The 10,485-nt window shown below is 36.3% G+C and overlaps 1 protein-coding gene across 1 annotated transcript; it reads left to right on the top strand.

Moving 5' to 3' along the window:
* Nucleotides 1-227: 227 nt before the first annotated feature.
* Nucleotides 228-9,074, top strand: LOC132121418 (UBA-like domain-containing protein 1). The gene is made up of 3 exons (XM_059530775.1): nt 228-480; nt 1,027-1,086; nt 7,916-9,074. The coding sequence occupies exons 1-3, from the start codon at nt 373-375 to the stop codon at nt 8,213-8,215; spliced, it is 468 nt and encodes a 155-aa protein (XP_059386758.1). The 5' UTR covers nt 228-372; the 3' UTR covers nt 8,216-9,074.
* Nucleotides 9,075-10,485: the final 1,411 nt, after the last annotated feature.

Genomic DNA, 10,485 nt, shown 5'->3' on the forward strand with positions numbered 1-10,485 from the left:
CCTTTTCTTTGTCTCGGAATGGATAATGTCGCATTGTATAAGCATATCGCAAACACCTATCTCGAGCGCTTTAGCGTACATGGCAAACTAATGCAGTGTCATCAGAAACACAACAAACGTGGAATCCCGGCGCATACAATTCCCATGACCTCCGCCCCGCTCTGATTGGCTGCTTCCTGCTGCCAATCATCTTGCGCTTATTACGCCAGCGCTCCTACAGTAAATATTTGTGTTTGCTCAACCGGCTGTAATGGTGAACGACTGAAAGAGAAAAGCTGTGAGACTAAATCTCAAAAAAGAAAGAGAGAGAGAAAAAAAACAGTCCCGGGTAAAACACTATTGGTCGTGGCTCGGAAATAAACCCCAGCGACTATGGATGAACTCAAACATCAAGTTATGATAAACCAGTTCGTCCTGACAGCTGGATGTGCCGCAGACCAGGCGAAACAGCTTTTGCAAGCGGCACATTGGCAGTTTGAGGTAAGCGCATATGCATGCCTACCCCAATGCATTGTTCATGTGATGCATTGCATACTCTGTCGCGTGTCTGGCTGCCATTCCTTAATATTGACTAATAACCATGACCTAAATAGGTTTTAGTTTCCTCCTTGGACATTTCAGATCTATAACTGCCGTCTGCATGTGCTTTAATTAGGAATAAAACGGCACTTAAACACATCTCTATAGTATAACAATTGCGAAAAGCTTAACAGAGACAGGCTACTATCCAATTAGAGTTCACTCCAGATTAAATACTATAATCCTTCCCCATGACACACTGTAGTAGCTTCCCATGCCATTATGCAATGAAGATGACCGCTGACAGATTACACTCCAGCAGAGCTCAACACTGATACATGTTGTGCTTGCATTTTTCATTTAGATCAGCCTTAATCCTGCAGCCATTCTCAGCTCGCTGAAATAAGTGAAACTCCGACGGTTTCCAGTCTAGCGTGATATAAATATGTTTAAATGCATATTACTCGACATGGAAGGTAATGCTGTGTTATGATCTCTCACTCGCAGACAGCCCTTAGTGCCTTCTTTCAAGAGACAAATATCCCGTACGGTCACCATCATCAAATGGTGAGTATGAAATCTGACAGAATTGTTTATAAGAGTTTGCTTTATTCCATTTAACTTTTTTTTATATTGCATGTGTTTGTCATGTGACTATATGTGCTCCGTTTACATCGTGGCTGTAACACAATAACAATGTAAAGCTGTAGCCATAGTGTCGGCCATGTTGCGGAGAGACGGGGCTTCCAGAAATACACACACACACACACACATACACACACACACACACACACACACAGACTGTGTGTTCACTGTTATTACTGTAGTGTGCCGAGGTAGGCAGTATTTCAGTGTTGCAGTAAAATAAAATGAAATAATGACCACAAAGTTAAAGTCTCACAAGCAGTGAGCAGTGTATCCCTGATTAATTCCTTGATGTGCATCATGAAGATGAAGTTCTGGAATATCACATTGTCCCTTTTGTTTTCCACTTCTGTGAAAAACCTGGAAATATTAGGCATATTGGTAACACTTTACAATAAACTCCCATTAGTTAATGTTAGTTAATGCATTGATTATAACTCACAATTAGCAATTAATTTGTTACAGTAATTATTAATCTTTGTCAGTGTTAGTTAATGCATACCAAACTTTTCATTGTTTGTTCATGTTAGCTCAGGTCCAGTAAATAATGTTAACAGATAAGTTATGATTTGAATAATGTATTATTAAATTATGAAAATTAACATTCATTTTGAATATTAATAAATGCTTATTTTTATATTATACTTTATATTTATTTAAATATGTTTTATTCATTTATATTAACTAATGTTAACCAATGAAACCTTATTGTAAAGTTATTGTAAACTATTGCTATTCTGTCCTGAAAATTGTGGAAGTGATGGAAATTTGTATAGTGAAGAGTTTTTACATTTATGTTTTGCTATTAAATATTGTATCTTGTAGATGATGCTGTTGTGATTTGTGGGTGATGTATTCTTTGGAGTCGGTGAATTGGTCAAACTGGATCATAAAATTGTCAAAATTATTTCTAAAAATTCTTAGTAATCACAAATGACTAGGACTAGTTTTGATAAAACAGAAATTATGTAACAAAAATTTGGCATTTGTTTATGTACAGTTACATATTACACATCAGGTTGTGCAATATTTCAGCAGTTCACTCCATGTTTTGGGTGAACTATATCATTTATTTTTAAAGCACAACATCACAGCCGTAATTAAAGTTTGCCACATGTTCAAGCCTCTAAAGCTTAACATCTGTATGTACTGATGTTTATTTTACTGTTAAACAATTTATTGGGAAATAACTGTGGTTAATGGGCAGATCGTCAAGGGCTGAAATCATGCTCTGGACAGATGTAATATTAGATGTTTGTCTCCTAGAGTGACCCTGCTGCTGTAGGCTTACAATAATTGCTCATAACTCACGTGCTGAGCTGAAAACTCAAACAGGAAGTTGGGTATCACACAGAAAAAGCTCTTTCAAACTTAGCTATGCATTTTATAAAGAAATATGGGTTCTGAAACTGAAAAAAGTCATGCACACTGAAATAGCTCCCTTTCAGTGTAATTAGAAAGTAGGAAAAAAAAGATGGATATTCTGGATTTTGTCCATTCAAATAAATGCATTTATTGCTTATGACTAATAGTGACATAGAATACACTCCTGACAAATGTCCAAATCAAGACATGCAAAGTATGTCTTTTTGTTACTGTATTATATTACTATATATATATATATATATATATATATATATATATATATACAGTAAAGTGGAAACTACTGTGGCATTGAGAGGGGTGCATCTATTTTGTGTTTTTTAATTGCTGAGCCATAAAAATGTTCAATCTTCAATATTAAATAGACTACTTATATTCAGTACTTTTATTCATATTTTTTGACATGATTTTAGTCTAGTAATTTAATTTAGGTAATCAATTATTAAACAAGGATTTATATCTGTTCTATAGATGTCTATATTTGAGTATTAGACCTCAAACTTAAGTTTCATTACCAAAGAATAATGGTCTGTAAAGAGCACAAAGTTCACATTTTGAGAAGTTAACATTTGGCCCAAGGAATTCTTGCATTCTGTCCAGGGAAGCTCTGACCATGCAGTCACGTCCAAAGAAAAAAGAAAAGCCTTAGTAAGATGACCAGCTATCCTTTGGTAAAGTATGGTAATTAAAACAGGATTTAACACACAAAGAGTAGAAAAGGCTCTATTCCTGGCATTGGGGCTGAGGAGAAGGGGTACAAGTTCTGGTAACTTTAACTGTGGTTTGTTCCCGAGTGTGACCTAAGGAGGTGTTGGCAATATTTTAATTCTCAGATGAGAATTAAAGCTGAAATCCTGCACCTTACAGACAGAGGTTGGGGAAAGGTTAGAGTAATGACAGGACTTTAATTGCAGATAACTGACAGTTTAATTAAAAGGATCATGAAGTGAAGCTCCTTATCTTGACAACCTTACAGTCATGTAGCCCATAAAAACGAGCAGATGTCCTCTCTTGTCAAGGCTGTGAGTTAGGGAAGTGGGACAATCAGTATGAAATATTATAAAGACAAAATACAGGCTAAGAACTTAAGAAACACTAGATTGTCTAATCAAAGGCAGTGAACACAAAGTATTTTACTCTGAAACAATGATTATTTTTGTGTATTTGGCCTTGAGTTGATGTCATGGTTGGTGCCAGAAAGAGTAAACCACATTTACAGGCAATGTTTCCCGGCATGCAGATGTACAAGAAGTAACGTGCAAGGCATGTGTATTAAACCAAGAGGTTGATATTTAACATGGTTAGACTGCCCCTGCTAGTAGCTCCCTGCAGAATCAAAACCCCAAAGTTAGCCATTTTTATTTCTGTTCAAAAAATATTCTTCTATTTAGATAATCAAAATAGCCTTCCCGATTACTCTTTGGGAGCAATGAAAGCAGGCAAATTTTTGAATATTTAGAGAAAATCACAACCAGAGTAAAAGGAACTTTTTAAAAATGATCTTTTACCTTTCCTCGTCTGAACTAGATTTGTATGCTGACATATGGAAACATGTCACTGCAGAACTGTGAATATCGTTGTCTCTTGAAATGGTAAATTGCTTGTGATGCTAAATGACTAAATGTGGTCGGTAAGTGGAATGCCAAGGTGGCAGCTAAAAGACTTAGCGTTAGCTTGTGGTTTAATGGAAAAACAGAATGCGAAATGTTTAATTCGAACAATTATTGCTTCAGTTATATAATATAATGTTTGACATAATTTGTAATACATATATTGTTTTACAGTATTTAATGCCCATTCACACCAAGGACAATAACTATAACTAAAGTTTTAATAATAATTGTTATTCTATGAGCCATTTGTTCACACCATAGCTATAATGGTAATGGCACAGAAAAATGATATTGTTGTAATCAATTTTCAAAATAGTTTTCCCAGCTGATGTACATTCAGAACCCACCAGGCTTTAAAGAGCTGAAGCATTTAAAGCAGCAGACGACATGCAATGCACAGTTATAATAAACAGAGCATTCTCCGTTTATGTGAATGCTACTGGAGCCGTTTTTATAGTATTCATTCACCATATTTTCTAAATGCATGTTATAAATCGTATTATGAATAATTAATCTATGCATGTTTCTTTTTACATGGTAATGTTTAATCAAAATATCATAATTGGACCTTCTAGTAAAATGTCTTTGGTGATGTATGCAGTAATTCTCCAATCATTTAGTCCACTTAAACCAAACTCTTTTTGAGTACAATGCGTCCTCTCCTAGATGTTTTTTTTTTTAGTTGGATGACATTTAAACTGCTCTGACTGAACAACTTTTGCCGGTTTACGATCACTTGACAGAAGACCTTGCAGCCAGTATTGGCTGTAGAATCACGTCCTTGATTTTAACATACATAAGTATGAATCAAGTCTTGTTTTCTTAAAAAAAAATTAGCCATTTTTAGACAATACTTGCCTATTGTTTTGCTCTGAAATCCCTCTGTACTGTGTAAACACTCAGGTTAATAATCAAGCCTTGAACTGAGAGATCATTTGTTCACATATATGCAAACACTTGAACACACAGACACACACACACGGTATAATAAGAGTGCAGAGATCAGAAAAACCTCTGCATCTCTGCAGTACATGATTACAAATTACTGTCAGAAATATCAAAGCACCTCCTAAAGGCATTGTCTGCCTGCTTGATGACAGCTTGGTCTCTCTTTCTCTCAGAGCGGCACACAGCAGATCAGGCTGTGGTGTACAGTTTTGTGTTACAGTGGAACACTGCAGTGAACTGTCAGTTATCTCATTACAAACCTTATCATTATATTTCATCTGCCACAGTGTGTTCACTTTCCTTAAATCCAGTCCAGAGTCATGTAAACATGCATGTGAAGGATGCAAAACAGTGGTTAGTGGTCAAAAACAGTGGTTATACTAGAACTTTCAAGATACAGTGTAAACATGGAGGGGTGAATTGCATCACTGTTTTAGTTCAAAGGATTTTCAAAGCTTTCCTTGGTTATATGTTATATATTTCCAGCTATTTTCAGTGGAAGGGAGGAGCGTTCCAATCCGGAAAATGCTTGTTTTTGGATTGGAACAGTCTGGCTCTTTGAACAATAGTAAACTGAACAAGATTGGTGCTGCCTAATATTATGCCCCTGAAATGCTTACAGATGTGCTTGGTGTACCAAATGCACAAAAACATTTCACACATTTTGAAGTCTAGAACACAACATTTTTTAAATAGTTTTATATTTATCTATTGGTTTTAATACAGCTATGCCATTTGCAGTGCGTAATGGGATTGCAGTTCTTACTTGCAGTCTTTGTGCCTTTTTTGGACAATTTTCAAATACTTTTTTTGTTGCTCAAGTCAAAGTGTGTAATTTGTGACTCCCATTGTAGCAGATTGGTCTGGTTCATGGCTTATAACGCTTTAAAAAAAATAAAAAAAAAACCACTTAAAAAAAAGCGCATTAACAAAACAATAACAGTATCATTTTTATATTTATAGTGGGTTTGAAATCTGTTATCACTAGAATATTGCACACCTGGAAAAAAGCTCTCAGTCAAACAGATTTGAGAACTAGAAAGAACTGGTGTGTGTGTGTGTGTGTGTGTGTGTGTATAAAATGCTTTAACAGTGTTCCTAAAGAGATAACATTCTCTGGGTTTTCGAGTAAATCAGATGTGTAAAAAAAAAAAAAAAGGAAGTATAACAATGTGGACTGGGCTGTGCACCGCAGGTTTAGTTTTTCTACGCCAACCCTGACCTCATTTCTCATCAACAGATCTGTCTTCACAACCAAAATATTTCCATAGCAACCCAGCTGTAGGCCAGAACATGTTTTTATGTACGGCACACCTCTTGAAGCACACTTTGTCAAAGTTTCTGAATTATGGAGGATCTGCAGATGCATCTGCTCTCGGTTTGACGGCCGTGTTAAGCCACTGATTGTCTTCTTCACATCTGCAGCAGCTGTCCAGTAGACTCATGCATTGCTGGATGCAATTTTGTGCGACTCTCCCAAACCAAGGGCTTATAACCCCTTTATCCAGACTTCCTGTTGCAAACACTCTTTTGCATTAAAGCAATCCAGGGACAATGAGGTCCATTTGAGACTTTTGACCGGCCACAATGGGGTGATTGTGGTGGTTTTTAGAGAGATTTCCTTACGGTGGGTCAATAAAAACAGCAGGCGGCATTATTGAAGGTTGCTGACAGGATGGGACAAGGATGCCAGTGTGAATGCTGCAGTAAGACAATATGGACCTGTTTCTCATACCTGTGCAAGGACACACCAGGAAGTATCCCAATGTAATGCTGTCCATTCATTTAGCTTTCATTGACAAAATCTCTTTCTCTCCACATATTAGTCCTTAAACCCATTAAACACACAGATTGCTGCCTTGTGCAGATTTGTGGCGACCTTTGAAATGTTGGTGATGTTGTCCTACCACCGAAAACATTGCAGGATGGCGTGGGTGCTCTCATGAGGCCTATTGTCTACCTCTGTAAATGCATGAATTGCTGCGGACAGAAGACAGCGAGTTTAGAGGGGACAATGGGGAGGTCACAGAGGTAATGGAATAACCGAACGGCACACAGAGGAAGGCAGAGCAGGTGATGCCAGGGCAGAAATGAGAAACAGGAAGTTGAACCGTTAGAAGAGCTCCAATCAACACAAGCAGAAAGAATGTGAAGGAAGTGAGGGAATGTCAGAATGATCTGCTGGGACAACTTAGCAGAATTCAGTTTTGCCACTGAAATGTTTTAGCTGCTTGTCATATTTTTAAGTCAGAGGCCTCTATATGATATGAATGATCGGTTTGAGACATAAGTCCCAATCACGAAATGAAAGAAAATCATTTTCGAGATGCAACAAGATTTGATTAAAGTGTATTGAGATAAATTTCTACACTACTGTTTAAATGTTTGGGGTCTGTAAGATTTTGAATTAAATACTTTTATTAATTTTATTGACAATAAATGAGAAATGTTTCTTGAGCACCAAATCAGCATATTACAATTTTCTGATTTGCACTTTCTGAAGGATTATGTGACACTGATGACTGGAGTAATGACTGCTGCTTTGCCATGACAGGAATACATTACCTTTCAAAATTTTGAAATAGAAAACGGTATTTTAAATTGTAATCATCTTTTACAATATTACTGTTTTATATGTGTATATATAGCCTTGGTCAACATAAGAGTCTTCTTTCCATAACATTAAGACATCTTCATAACAGTTTTGCAAGTTAAAATTGGATTTTTATTTGTATTATTATTATAGAATAAATGATGCATTATCCAAGAATACATTTGTGACTCTCCATTTGTTTTTGTTTTTTTAGATGTGTACCCCTGCCAACACACCTGCAACTCCACCAAACTTCCCTGACGCCCTCACCATGTTCTCGCGACTCAAAGCCTCGGAAAGCTTCAACAGCAGCAGCAGTCCCAGCATGGCCACCTCACCTCCTCCACCTCCAGTCAGCTGGGGCATGACCCCACCCATGCCCAACCAGCAGGGCTTATGGACTCAGGGGCCTTCCCCCCAACAAGCCCACCCGCCCCCAGGCTGGCCCTCAGCTGTCAACCAGCAAGCGACAACCGAACAGAAAGCCAGCGTCGCTATGGAGGCCGAGAGATGAGGGCCTGGACTACACAGAGCGAGGGTTGGGGAGGGTCAGGGGCACTCGTTTTTCTCTCACTCACCAAACATGAAGGGGGAGAGCGTTCAACCAAGAATAACCAAGCAACATGGACATTTACAGAAGAGGAGTGAAAGCCAACACAAAGGTAATGAGAGAAATAAAGAAACAAGCGCACATTGTATTACTAAGCAACTGAAATTTACAGAGCTTTTTTCTATAATAAAAGAGTAGTTTAACGTATATGGGACTACGATCATTGCGCCTATGGATTATTTCTGGTATTTTCTCAAAGATGGATGTCTAGCATCTAAGGCAGCAACTTTTCTCACATTTTACTTTTTATTCTTTAATCTGGTGTTCTTAATGCAAGACGCGAGTTGAGGTTGCATGTGGATTAGCGACCTGTTTTTGCGGTTTTTAGTATTCAATACAAGCATTCATGTGTACAGTGTGTGAAACTTACACACTCAAACATTGTGTATCGGACTTACATTTTCTCTACCCGTTGGATAATGGGACTCTTTCGTACCTCACTGGTTACCTGACTCTATTCAACCAATCAGGGAATCTCACTAGCTGAACACACTTTTTCGCACACAAACCGGATTTTCCATGATGCTGTGCTTTGTCCATTACACAGTAACTCAATGATATCCTCAAAGATTGTAAATGTTGGTTGGAAATCTGATTCTGAAATATCTGGATATTTTATAATCATTGTTCCTAGTTTTATTTAAATCAGTTTTTGGGGGAGCTGGTTTGCTGGTTTAGGGATGTTTATCTGAGTTTTGTTTCTCAGTTGAGGAGAGTAAATCCATGCCGCTAAAGCTACATTAAACCATACTACTGTACAACATGTTGGCCACTTTGCATGACGTATTCATATGTGTATAATATTTTGTAGTTTCTTGCTTTTGGGGGAAATTCTACATGAACGCTTTTTCAGGAATTCTGTTTCATTTCCAAGTTTGGAAAAAGGTTGAGAACTCCAACACAAGTTGTAATTCTGGCCCCATCTGCTTTTTCATGTGACATTGATTTAAAAAATGATAAATCTGAATGGGGGTTAAAAAAAAAAGTTTAATTACTTATTGGATGAAAATTATAATTTTCAAAAAGCAACACTGTTAGTAATCGCTTATTTTATTTTTAATTTTCTGATCAAGCTTTTCTTTTGGGGTCACTTGTTCCCAAATGGTTTTCCATGTATGTTTTCTCCTGTTTGACTGTGTTGATATCATTCCCACAATATTTGTGGACTACCTGATAATTAACTTATCATTGTTTGTGTTCTTAAATAAATATTCTATGTCCTATGGTGTGATCTGTTCTTGAACTGATGGTTGACTGTTGTTATACTGTAACTGTACATGCCAATTTATAAAAAGGTTTAATAGAAATATTACTAAATCCTATTAGTGGTATGAGTAGTCATTATTTCTGCTTATATGATGATAGGAATTACTTAAATTGAGGAAGTGAGACTGAAGTGAGCCTATTACAAGAAAAATACATTACTTTCAACTTCTCTTTTACTCAAGAGATGCATAATGTATGGAATACAGTCAAATCATCATGACATTATGAACGGACTATGAATCTTTGCATACTTTGAATCCATTAGGATTGGTGCAAAAATAATTTTCTTAATCAGTATTTCAGATTGAGTACTCTGTTATTTAAAAAATAAAAAAAAAACATCCTGTACCTACACTGTGTTCAAAAGTTTGGGGTCAATAGAACTAATACTAGCAAAGATTTGTTAAATTGACCAAAAGTGACAGTAAAGACAATTATAATGTTACAAAATTTTTCTGATTAATGCTATTCTTTTGAATTTTCTATTAATCAAAGAACCCTGAAAAAAATGCATCAGTTTTCACAAAAATATTAATCAGCACAACTGCACAATGCCATCACTGGTATAAATGACATTTTAAAATTAATTTAAAATTAAAATAGAAAAAGGAAAATCTAAACCATTATAATATTTCTGTATTTTTGAATCATTTAATCTCAAACAAACATCTTTTAAAAATGTTTAAACATTATTTTTAACCAGTAAGCAATATATATATAAAAAAAACTTTGAATTGGAGTGTTTATAATAAAGAAATATATGCATAAACCTACAGCAGGTGTTTCTTGAGAGAATATCGTCAGGTTAACACATGGCCACTCCAGAGGTCAGCAGGTTAGATGTCCTTGTTCACCTTTGAACCAAACACATTCAGAGAAAAAGAGAGAGAGAGAGAGATTGAATTGAG

Source organism: Carassius carassius, chromosome 39 (genome assembly GCF_963082965.1).
Source record: "Carassius carassius chromosome 39, fCarCar2.1, whole genome shotgun sequence".
Taxonomy (NCBI): Eukaryota; Metazoa; Chordata; class Actinopteri; order Cypriniformes; family Cyprinidae; genus Carassius; species Carassius carassius.